General features: G+C 44.0%; 1 protein-coding gene across 2 annotated transcripts; it reads left to right on the top strand.

Annotated features, from left to right (window-relative positions):
- On the top strand, window positions 1-12,426 carry LOC115133247 (ceramide kinase-like). Of its 2 annotated transcripts, XR_010464541.1 has the most exons (6): window positions 1-259; window positions 1,297-1,446; window positions 1,687-1,882; window positions 5,561-9,429; window positions 9,557-11,492; window positions 12,126-12,426. XR_010464541.1 is itself a non-coding variant. In XM_065021763.1 (5 exons), the coding sequence occupies exons 3-5, from the start codon at window positions 1,847-1,849 to the stop codon at window positions 12,166-12,168; spliced, it is 288 nt and encodes a 95-aa protein (XP_064877835.1). In that variant the 5' UTR covers window positions 6-259; window positions 1,297-1,446; window positions 1,687-1,846; the 3' UTR covers window positions 12,169-12,426. The 2 variants fall into 2 exon arrangements, 1 of the variants encoding a protein (XP_064877835.1); XM_065021763.1 differs by lacking the exon at window positions 5,561-9,429 and having other exon boundaries at window positions 6-259; window positions 11,284-11,492.
- The last annotated feature ends 261 nt before the right edge of the window (window positions 12,427-12,687 follow it).

The raw sequence follows: 12,687 nt of genomic DNA, 5'->3' as shown, positions 1-12,687 counted from the left end.
ATGAGGAAGTGAGTCAAAACTGCAGAAAATATCTCTTCGATAAGAATCTGGAAATCCACAGAGGGATATATTTAGCTGAGAGAGTAGCTAGTTTCCTCTCTTCTGTGAATATTTTGGCTGGGTGCTAAGATTTGTTGTTTGATCATGAGTACATGCTTGGCTCACACAGTCACACACCCAAGGCAGCCAGGCTTCCTTCATACAGATGTCTTCACTTGAGTAAGAAATAAGGAAGTGTAAACCAGTCTGTAGCACTACAGTAAGTTTTCATTTAAATTCAAGAACTTTTCAGAAAGTATTGGAGAAGCAAATCAGTCTGCTGTGTTATTGTCAAAGATTCTTCATAAGAGCAATATGAAAAGGTAGGAGTGTGATTACTAAGCAATGATGAAGAGAGGAAGATAACTCATCTTCGTACTTATCTCTGTGTCCATCTGTAAACGGCAGGGCTGATTTCCCTGGCTGCTTTCTGCTCTGTCCCGGTTCACTGAGTCAGCTGAAAACATCTAGCTTGCATCCCAAATAGCACCCTATTCCCTATATAGTACAATACTTTGGATCAGGGCCTATTAGGGAATAGGGTGCCATTTGGGAAGCATCCCTAGCATCAGTCTGCTGTCTAGCTGTAGAGATGGAAATAGGAAATAAGTCTCCTAGTCTCCTCACCAGTCTGTCTTGGTGTCGTTGGTGCGTCTCAACAGATAGTGAATTATCAAACTGTGACAGATATGCCTGAAATTACTGTCCCCCGGCTAAACGGTAGTGCACGGTCGATAGAGACCTATTACCATAATATAAAATCAGAGATTTCAAAGTAAAACTGAACATTTCTCTCAAGTGCCAGGCAGGGTCTGCTTCTCGCTTTCCCCTCATTTATTGTGTAGTGAGTGCTAATTGACCAGACCCAGACAGACCCATTGGCTATGATATCTTTCTTTGGCTCTGATACATAATCACCTCTTTTCTGCCTAATAAAAAAATTGATTCAAATGTTATTTGTCACATACAACCGGTGTAGACCTTACAGTGAAATGCTTACTTTACAAGCCCTTATAACCAACAATGCAGATTTAAGAATATACCTTAAAAAAAGTATGAGATAAGAATAACAACTTAAATAACAACTTAAAGAGCAGCAGTAAATAACAATAGAAGGGCTACTAGAAGGGGGACTGATATTGAATTGGAATTCACCCTGACTCTGACTCCAATACTATTCTATTTTGAGTGCTCTGTGACATTTTCCAACCCGTTGAATAAGGCCCTTTCTGTCTGTTCTGTTTGTTCCTCCTCCAGGTGACTCCCAACTCATGGACGTGTGTTCTGTCCGTCACAACAACACCTTCCTCAGGTAAGTCTCGCTGCTCGGATACGGTTTCTACGGAGACCTCCTGACGGACTGCGAGAGGAAGTGCTGGATGGGGCCTCCCAGATACGATCTCTCAGGTAAATAATGGAGTTATAATTGTTATTAAAATGTAATTACCACATTATTAAAATGTAGTTACAATTGCAGTCAAACAATGTAAGAATGGTATTATTATTAGTTACTATGTTATGTAATTGAAAAAAAAATCTATTTCCAAATATGACCAACAGAGAAAGGGAAGAATGAGTGGAGAAACTAAATATTTCACACAATGTCACCATCATGATTTCCAAAGCCACGCACTGCTTCTGTTGCAGGTCTAATGATGTTCCTGACCCATCAGTATTATGAAGGGACTGTCGCTTTCCTGCTCGCTGAGGACAAACCTGGGGAAACATAGAGACAAGGTCAAGTGCAGAACTGGGTGCCATATCTGTGAGCAGGTTGCCAACAATAGGCAGCCCCTCTTAGGGGATCATGTCTACTAGATGGCTGAAGAGGACTCTGACAAGGGTAAGAGGTTATATCCCTCTGTAAGTCTGTGCTGTGTGTAGTCTTTTCCCGGTTGCCATGTCTGTTAATAAAGCTGTCCATTATCCAGCCATAAGCATGATGTCCTTCCTGTCCCCATGTCTGTCCCTCGTCTGTCTGTCTCTCCCTCACTGCCATGACACCCTACAGACAGTCAGAGTAGACTGTTTGGTGTTGAACACACACACACACACACACACACACACACACACACACACACACACACACACACACACACACACACACACACACACACACACTCCTCACAGCCCACTCTTCTCATCACAAACCATTATCTACCCCCCCAAACTCACTAACACCGCACATACACACACTACAGTCCCCACTATTGGGAAATGGGAAACTCTCTTCTCATCCAGCATTTGTTTATTCCGAGCAGCAGATAGGAGGATAAGTCATGTTTACTGAGAGCCACAGAGAGATCCCCTTTCTCCTCTCCTGGGACTCTAATTGGTGTTAATTTCAGGCTTCTCTGTCGAGGCTGGCTGGAGCGCTGGCTGAGGCGACAGGTTCCTGTGGAGCTGGGACACACACTCGCACACACAAAACACACAGAGGGAGACCGAACCCCACTAATCAGAGTTGGCGGGGAACTTGCTGCGCTCATTTTGGCAAGGAAATCTCCAACAACTGCTTAAACAATGGGGCAAGACACCGGCTGGGTGCCTCATTGAAAACAAGCCTCCCAAAATACTAATGTGTGAGGGACACTTGAGAGGTTCCCGAGCTAAGACAATGCCAAGTCCCACAATAAAGTTTGTAAATGTCTCATCATAATCAGATTGGTCGTTTTTAAGACATCTAATCATTTACCCTCCAATTAAATGGGACACATACCCAATGATTTGTTTTTTAATCCCCGTGGACTTCATGTTGGTTCAGGTTTTAGCTCCTGTGATTTTGTTATATGAGATAAGAAGAAGAAGAATTAAGCTTTTATGGCCTCGGATCACATATATTCCCCCTGGGATCAGATATAATATTGTAAAACACTCAGGCATTTTGGAGTTACTGTATATCCCCCATTAAACCACTCAACCACTAATTGAATGGCAGAAGACTTTGATTCACCTGAGTGTTACCTAGTGGCATCACAAGAGTGTAATAACACAATATTTTGTCCAGCCTTGTTCCTGATTTTAGAGTACCCCAAAGAGTTAACAAGAGTGTTTATATTTGACTAGCATTCTACAAATCAAATCAAACTTTATTTGTCACATGCGCCAATTACAACAAGTGTAGACTTTACAGTGAAATTGTCACGTTGATAACAATGATTCAGTAGACAGCCGCAGGAATGCGTAAAAGTTTTTGAAAATTACGTCCCAAATTACGGTGTGCCATGTTAGAGCACGGGGACAAAGACCAAACAAACACGTATACAAAACACAGGGTTGAAACCCAAAACAAAAGAGCGAGGAGTACCTCGAATAAAGACACACGCGCAAAATGATTAACACATGGGAAGAGACCCGTAATCATATGCGCAATCCACAAGGGCACGAAAGCCCAAAACTCACAGCACAGGTACTCACACACACCAACGGACATTGTAACAATAATCAACAGCCCAATGGAAACCAAAGGGCACACTTATACCAGTACAAATCAGTGGGAATAGGGGACAGGTGTGCGCAATGAAAGTTCTGAAGGGATCCGTGACAGAAATGCTTACTTACAAGCCCTTACAAGCCCTTAACCAACATTGCAGTTCAAGAAGAAGAAAATATTTACCAACTAGGCTATAATAAAAAGTAACACAATAAGAATAACAATAACAAGGCGGGGGCACCGGTCAGTGTGCGGGGGTACAGGCTAGTTGAGGTAATCTGTACATGTAAGTGGGGGCGAAGCAGTGTACAAAAGGGAGGGTGTCAATGTAAATTGTCCGGTAGCGATTTTATGAATTGTTCAGCAGTCTTATGGCTTGGGGATAGAAGCTGTTGAGGAGAATTTTGGTCCTAGACTTGGCGCTCCGGTACCGCTCGCTGTAAGGTAGCAGAGAAAACAGTCTATAACTTGGGTGTCTGGAGTCTCTGACAATTTTATGCGCTTTCCTCTCACATCGCATTTTATACAGGTCCTGGATGGCAGGAAGCTTGGCCTCAGTGATGTACTGGGCTGTTGTCATGCCCTCTTCACGACTGTCTTAGTATGTTTGGACCATGATAGTTCGTTAGTGATGTGGACACCAAGGAACTTGAAACTCTCGACCTGCTCCACTACAGCCCCGTCGATGTTAATGGGGGCCTATTCGGCCCACCTTTTCCTGTAGTCCACGATCAGCTTCTTAGTCTTGCTCACGTTGAGGGAAAGGTTGTTGTCCTGGCACCACACTGCCAGTTCTCTGACCTCCTCCCTATAGGCTGTCTCATCGTTGTCGGTGATCAGACCTACCACTGTCGTGTCGTCAGCAAACTTAATGATGGTGTTGGAGTCGCGTTTGGCCACGCAGTCGTGGGTGAACAGGGAATACAGGAGAGGACTAAGTACACACTTAGTGATGAGCTTTGTGGGCATTATGGTGTTAAATGCTGAGCTGTAGTCAATGAACAGCATTCTCACATAGGTGTTAATTTTGTCCAGGTGAGAAAGGGCAGTGTGGAGTGTGATTGAGATTGCGTCATCTGTGGATCTGTAGGGGCGGTATGCGAATTGGAGTTGGTCTAGACTCTAGACTCTAGAGTGTCGGGGAGCATGCTGTTGATGTGAGCCATGACCAGACTTTCAAAGCACTTCATGGCTACCAACGTGAGTGCCACGGGGCGGTAATCATTTAGGCAGGTTACCTTCGCTTCCTTGGGCACAGGGACTATGGTGGTCTGTTTGAAACATGTAGGTATTACAGACTCTGTCAGGGAGAGGTTGAAAATGTCAGTGAAGACACTTGACAGTTGGTACAAGCATGCTTTGAGTACAGGTCCTGGTAATCCATCTGGCCCAGCAGCTTTGTGAATGTTGACCTGTTTAAAGGTTTTGTTAACACCGGCTACCGAGAGCGTTATCACAGTCATCCAGAACAGCTGGTGCTCTTGTGCATGCTTCAGTGTTGCTTTCCTTGAAGCGAACACAAAAGAGGCATTTAGCTCGTCTGGTAGGCTCGCGTCACTGGGCAGCTCACGCCTGGGTTTCGCTTTGTAGTCCGTAATAGTTTTCAAGCCTTGCCACATTTGACAAGCGTCAGAGCCGGTGTAGTAGGATTCAATCTTAATCCTGAATTGAAGCTTTCCTTGTTTGATGGTTCGTCTGAGGGCATAGCGGTATCTCTTATAAGCGTCCGGATTAGTCTCCCACTCCTTGAAAGCGGCAGCTCTAGCCTTTAGCTTGATGCAGATGTTGCCTGTAATCCATGACTTCTGGTTGGGATATGTATGTACAGTCATTGTGGGGACGACATCATCAATGCACTTATTGATGAAGCCGATGACTGAGGTGGTGTATTAATCAATGCCTTTAAATGAATCACGGAACACATTCCAGTCTGTGCTAGCAAAACAGTCCTGTAGTGTTGCATTCATGTTATCAATACTTCCGTATTGAGTGAGTCGCTGGTACTTCCTGTATTACAGGCACAGCAATGCAGGAAGAATTTCCCCAAAGGAATGACACATTTAATCGATCAACTCCTTGTGTTTATAGAGACGAGCGGTGATTGTGTATGGCGGTTGATCCGGGGGAAGTTCCTAGCAATCAACGCTGCCGGCATGAGCTGTGCCTGTCCTTGCAGCCCAAGAGGCCTGTTGCCAGAACCGGGCGGCCCTATACACTCACTACACAAGTAGGACCCTGCAAATTACGCCAGGGCCCGCCTCCCCCTTGTGTCAAAGCGGGTGTCAATGTTTACAACTTCGATGAGAGGATGAAGTGGAAGTATCCTTCTGGTCACGAAAAGAGAGAACAAAACACCATGAGAGTGAATTGTGAGAACAGCAATCAGGTAAACTTGTGTTCTCTCCTCTCCAAGTTTGATGTCAGCAAATAGCAGTAACGTTAAGTTGATGTGCTAGCTTGCAGTGCATCTCTCTCTAGTTTGTCTTGCTAACCTAGCTGGGTAGTGCATCTCTTGGTCTGTCTGTGTCTTGCTTGCTTGCCAGCCACTTCCAAGGCTGTGTTCTGTGAACTTGTGCCTAACAAAAGTGAGAGTGAAATAAAACTATTTATTACGTTTGACAAACGCCAACGGACAATGGTGTTTATAAACTGCAGCTCGGAAAAGATAACCGCGTTGCGCGTGAACATGCGTTCATATGTGCGTGCACGAAATGAACCTCGCCTTTCCAGCAGCAACCTCTGTGGGGACCAGTCCAGAAAATATATGGGAGTGACGGTACTCCTCATAGGCGCACATCATTTTAAAACAAGAAAATTATTATCTAGTCACTCGGTCAAGGTTTAGTTACAACTCTGGACTAATGCAAGATGGAAAGCAATGGATTGACATTAACTATTGATTTATATATTGAATTAAAAATGTTGATTAGCTGGGCATACTGGGCAATATGGAAACACATCCCTCAGTAAATAATAACCATAAATTACTCAGCCAAGCCATAGTATAAATAGTATTTTATGTTTGAAAATATATAAAAGGAAATCTGGGAGAGCCAGTTTGAATGGGCCTGATGCAGCTGATAAAATTAATACTAGTATTGTTATCTATAGTTTACAGGTGCTATGCTTACGTTTCTCAGCAGAGGAGATGCTGGATCATCAGCCAGTACAAGCACAGTTAATCCACATCCAGCCTCAGCCAGTACTAACACAGATCCAGGTGAAGTACAGGCAGCCTCAGCCAGTACTAGCACAAACCAGAGGTGTACAGCCAGCATCAGATACTAGCAGCTCAGACCGCAATAGAACAGTTGCTGCTCCACAAAATGCCCCAGCAGATTGGCCCCCAGTCTTAACAGACTTTATGAGGACTGAGTTAGTGCTCAGTGGTCCATTCAAACCAGGACTGGATTTTTCTTACCCTAAAGACAAGTCTAGAAGAGGTTTCCATTCAGGCTTATTACAGAGACAGCTGTCAAATGGGGGAAAGATGAGCTGAGCAAGTTGTGTATTGTTTTAGCTGTAAGCTCTTTTCTACAAAAGACTATAAAATAATAAAGGAAGGCGTGAATGACTGCTCAAATATCAACGCCATTCTGAAACACCACGAGGGTAGTCCTGAACACACAAACAATATGATTAAGTGGAGAGAACTTGATCTGCGCCGAAGTCGGGACAGACTCTCGACCAGATACAAATGACAATTTTGGAGGCTGAAAGAAAGATAGCGGGATGTCCTTACACGTTTAATAAGTATCACCCAGTCTCTGGCTGAAAGAAGCCTAGCATTCTTCCAATCAGATAATGGAAACTTCCTAAAAGAGGTTGAATTACTAGCAAATTTGACCCCATAATGGAAAATCTCTCAGAAAAAGTAAAGATGGAGACACATGCTCATTACCTTGGGAAGCGCACACAGAATGAGCTGATATAGATTGTGAGTGACAAGATTCTGGAAGCAATAGTGACTCAAGAGACTCAAAGTACTTCTTCATCATCTTGGACTGTACACCTGACATTGGTCACCAGGAGAAAATGTAAATTATTCTGAGAAGTGTGGCTTTAAAGGGAAAGCCAGAGATCAAGGAGCACTTCCTCGGCTTTGTGAATGTTGAGGTTTTACAACAGGCTTGAACCTGTCCACTGTCATCTTAGATAAGCTGAACAAGCTGAAGATTCCATTTGAAGATTGCAGAGGGCAAGCTTATGATAATGGGGCCAAACATGAAGGGCAAGCACCAAGGAGTACAAGCCAGACTGCTCAAAGAAATCGTCCCATGTGGAGCACATACTCTAAACCTTATCATTGCAGATGCTGCCAAATCTTCAAAAGATGCAGAAGCCTAGCATTCAGAGATTCACACTTAAGAGTGTTTTTAAGAAACACGTGAACATAACTGAAGTCATGGAGTGACATAAGATGGGAGAGTAGGCTCCAAAGTGTTCATGCAATCAGGTATCAGGCTTCTGAGGTTCGGGAGGCATTACTGGAAGCCAGACAGATGATCAACGATCCTGTGGCCAAAGTGGAAGCACAAGTGCTTGCAGAGGAAGTTGGGTCCTACCGCTTATTGATTTGCTGTGTTGTATGGTGTGAGATACTGACAATGACAAACAAGGTGAACAAGCTCCTCCAATATGTCTCAATTCAGTAAATTCGCAGTGAATTTAATCTCAAATGCAAAGGCCTCCCCCACTACATACCGGGAAACTGGATTCTCTGTGACCCAGACAACAACCAAAAGCATTTTTGAAGAAATGAATGTGGAGAATGTTCTGAAAGAGAAGAGACTGAGAAACAGCAAGAGGCATTTCATCTATGAGGTCGCTGATGAACCAGTGACTGATGCACTGAAAACCTTCAAGTCAACTACTTAATGTCACTGCTGTGATATTCATGAGTTTTGGAACACTCAACCAGGTGAAAACCAAATATGGAGTTCTGCTGAACTTCCGCACTGCCTCTCAGATGTCCAGTGAATCTTTAAAGGTTCACTGCATGGAAGCTTGAAAACACTCTAACCTTCAGTGGAATGGATCTGGCACACGAGATTCAGAATGTACCTGACTGCCTTTGAGCTGCTTTCCTTTCTCTGTGAGAAAAACCTGGAGGAACTCTAGTCTAACCTTTGGATAGCCCTAAGAATTGCAGTCACCCTACCAGTAACAGTAGCATCAGCAGAGAGGAGCTTTTCAAAATTAAAGCTCATCAAAAGCTACCTGTGACAGGTCTGTTCCCGTCGGGCCTCAGCCGGACGGTCAGTTCTTGTTCGCCTGGCCGGTCCAAGAGTCTTTTTTGTTTGCTTTTTGTTTTGTTGGTGACGTTGGGGTTGATTCCGCCGTCGATGGACCCGGGAGTGCATAAGCCAGCACGTCGGGCTTTCACGCCCTGGCTGGCTTAAGCGGTTTCCTTGCCTCGGTTGGCTCAGCGGCTTCCCATCAAACTTCACACTCCACCGGATCTTCGGGCTCCCCCTCTGCAGTGAGATTGACAGGCGTCTTGCCTCAGCCGGATCATCGGGCTTCCATGCCTCACACGGCTCGCCAGACTCTCACGCTTCCAAGCCCCAACCGTCTTGCCCCAGCGCCCATGCCTCGGGCCGGTTCCCCCAGGTGGGACACCGGGTGGCGCCCTTAGAGGGGGATACTGTCACGTCTGCTCCCGCTCCCCCCTCTGTTTCCCGCTTCTGCATGAATTGTTTTTTATGTCTGTATTATTAGTTTGCTGACGCTGTTACTGTCTCGTTCCATGTCCATTCTTTATGAAACGTTTTACTCCCCATACATGCTTCGTCTCTCCAGCGTCGTCCAATGTGACAACCTGAGGTCTTCCATGTCACAGGAACGTTTGTGTGGTCTGGCCATCATGAGCATAAATCATGACGTGGGGAAACACATGTCCTATGATGACATCATTGATGATTTTTCTCGAAGTGCAGAAGAGGAATATTTTGATGGTAAGATTTGAATTCAAACATTGAAATGTTTACATTCTTCGTGACATTTAAGATTGTATGGCAGAAGTGCATTTGTGTAAATGACTGCTTAACTAACTATGTGACATACTTTCTCAACTTCTTCCAGGCAGTCCAGATAGACTGGTGCTGATGCTGGAAATGCCCAGACTGCAGAGGGAACCAAAGTTAATCACACAGATGTATAGGTTTTATTTTACTATTTTGAGACATGTAGCTGCAGCCAGAGCCTATAGGTTTATGTTTACATTGTATAGCCAAAGCAAATCAAACAGCTGTATTGGTTTTATTTGACTATTTTAAGACATACAGCTGCAGCCAGAGCTTATAGGCTTATGTTTACATTGTATAGACAAAGCTAATTGTATAATACTGTGAGGACTGGACTAATTGCCAGGCAGCAGAGCCAAAGCTCAGTGTTATATTTGATTATTTTCTACGTTTGATATTTTCTACAATTTCTTATTGATGTTCACGTTAATATTCACTTATCTTAAGATTCTATAGAAAATATTCTATTCATTAAAATTGTTTGTTTATACCTTTGTCTGTATAGGTCTACTTATTCTTAGATTGACAGGTGGAGCAAACTGTTTTAAAGGAGGGGGATTGTAGTGGGAGCACTGGGGGATCAGGTGTGACTGTGTGGCAATGGCAAATGGTTTACATGGCTCACGGTTCAGGTAGGAGGGCCCTTTAGCAGAATTTTTGTTTAGGGCCTCAGGGAGGTCAGACCCGGCTCTGTCTGTTGCCCATCCTAGCTTCCCGCCTCGACTTCCTCCGACACCTCATACGACACACCAACAAGGATGACCATGTAGGGAACTCTGAGTTGTTAATGAGAATTGTTTTGCTATTATTTATTGATTTTGACAATCATAAAAGATAATTAGATGTAAGATGATTCAATCAGAGGGGGATATCACCCCCTCCCCCCCAAAAGTTAGAAGATTTAGCAAAGTTACTTGCTAAGTAAATACAGATTTTTTTCCAAACCATATTAATCTCAGGTAATGTATTATGGATCAAGCCAGTAAAACTTTTGAAAGTCACAAGGAGTTCAGGAGGAGATGGAGAATGCCTCAGTCACTTACTCACTCAGTCACTCCCATGTACTGCATGTCATGGGTTACTCAGCTTTCACAGAGAGATGGAGATTGAGTGGGAGAGAGTTTCCCTGTACTTTGCTTGCACACCTCATGGTTTAGTTTGCTGACACAGCTCTTTCTAAATCGGGGTATACCTCAATTCAGACATGCTCTTGCTTCCCACTCTTGCTCTCTCACTTTTCGTAAATATCCCAATTCTACAAAGTGATATCCCAATTCTACAAAGTGCTCTGGATAGCTTGCATCATCCTCCTACATGCACACGCACACGCGGGATGGTAGGATGTTCATTGCATTATACCTCTGTTATATCTGCATAGCCCATCCACCAAGGAGAGAAACAAGGAGTGAGAGGCCACTAGGTGTATTCATAGTTTTGACAGAAAGCTTTTTAGGGGAAACTTGGTGTGAATACTAACCAGGCCCAGTCATAAAGTAAGTCTGATGGAGAATAAATCGCTCCTCTCCTCTCAGACAGTCTGTGGAGTGGAACTGAGTAGTGATGGGGGGGGATAAAGAGATTGTTTTCTGGGGCAGTGAAAGATTGAGATCTTTGGCACTGTTGATTGACCCCTTCTTTTCTGCCTCTTTTCCCTACTCTCTATCCATCCCCTCATGTCTTTACTCCCTTCTCCTTATTCCTACCTCTATCCATCCATCTCTCCCTCTCTCTCTCCATTCCTCCCTCCCCTAACTTCCCTCCATCCCTCCCTCTCTGCCTCCACAGTTTGACATGTCCTTCATGGAGGTGCACCGTGTGCGGGAGATCCGGTTTGTTCCGAAGCACAGCAATGTGATCTCAGAGGTGGACCCGAGTGAGACCAGTGGGAAGAAGATCTGTAACCAGGTCTGTACGGCCCATCCCAGCTACGACACAGGCCATAGCAACTGGAACTGTGATGAGGAGATCATGCCTCATGTGGCAATACATGTCAGGTACGCTATTCATAATTTGAATCTGTTGGTTTTGTTAAGAGATTTAGGAGTTTGAGGTTTACCCACGCGCAAACACACACATACACAGTGGTCCCATATCTTCCACCACAACATCAGTAGAGATCTTTTTATAGCATGATGGTGGCTCTCCCTCCACCACCACAACATCAGTAGAGATCTTTTGATAGCATGATGGTGGCTCTCCCTCCACCACCACAACATCAGTCGAGATCTTTTTATAGCATGATGGTGGCTCTCCCTCCACCACCACAACATCAGTAGAGATCTTTTGATAGCATGATGGTGGCTCTCCCTCCACCACCACAACATCAGTAGAGATCTTTATATAGCATGATGGTGGCTCTCCCTCCACCACCACAACATCAGTAGAGGTCTTTATATAGCATGATGGTGGCTCTCCCTCCACCACCACAACATCAGTAGAGGTCTTTATATAGTACAACAGTGGCTTTCCTCCTGAACACATTTACTTTATGCTCCATTATACTTTGCCAATGAGGCATGGCTGTGTAATTCTAGTTTATCTAATTTAATATCCCTTCCACTGTTAAGAGCCTATTCCCTTTTAATTAAAATACAAGTCCATTCATTTATTGCCCTTTTCCTCTCTAGTAATTGTTCTTGGAATGAGTCAGCAAATGAGCGGCTGAGATAATTGATGGTGATAACCCCGATCTCCCCCCAAAAATAAAGAAAAAAAGAAGACGGAGAGAAGTTGGCTGCTTTCTTTCACTGCTAGACACAATATTAGTAGGTGACTTCAATAGTATATATTTTAAAGTAAATATGGTTAAGTGTTTGGTTGCGTCTGTCTGGATTGCCTGATGGGCAGTGCATGCACAGTTGGGCCTATTCAAATATTATTTGAATCACCAGTGTGACTGACTTGAAAATAAAATCTGTATGGTCCTTGCAGCATCATCTGAGTTGAATTTTTATTAAAGTCGGGGTCTCCATACTGCATTAACAACTGTCTCACTACTAACGGACCATTCCAAGTCCCATCACCAGTGTTTCTGTCACCAAACCACGTGAAATCTAAATACCAATCTCCATTTTTACTCTAAAATGGGCAATAAAGTTTCTGAACTTGGAACTTGATCTGCATTCCATTAGTTTTACATCTGTGATATGGACCGTAAAGTCAGACTGGAAACGAACACTCATTATGTTG

This window comes from Oncorhynchus nerka, linkage group LG8, assembly GCF_034236695.1.
Source record: "Oncorhynchus nerka isolate Pitt River linkage group LG8, Oner_Uvic_2.0, whole genome shotgun sequence".
NCBI classification, from domain to species: Eukaryota; Metazoa; Chordata; class Actinopteri; order Salmoniformes; family Salmonidae; genus Oncorhynchus; species Oncorhynchus nerka.
The sequence above is the reverse complement of the archived record's forward strand: the minus strand, read 5'-3'. Positions and strand labels throughout refer to the sequence as shown.

Coding starts and splice junctions, on each gene's coding strand:
- LOC115133247 (XM_065021763.1), top strand. CDS start 1,847: ATGTCTACTAGATGGCTGAAGAGGACTCTGACAAGG. Junction 1,883..11,283: donor TGAAGAGGACTCTGACAAGG/GTAAGAGGTTAT, acceptor CTGCCTCCACAG/TTTGACATGTCCTTCATGGA. Junction 11,493..12,125: donor CATGTGGCAATACATGTCAG/GTACGCTATTCA, acceptor TTTCCTCTCTAG/TAATTGTTCTTGGAATGAGT.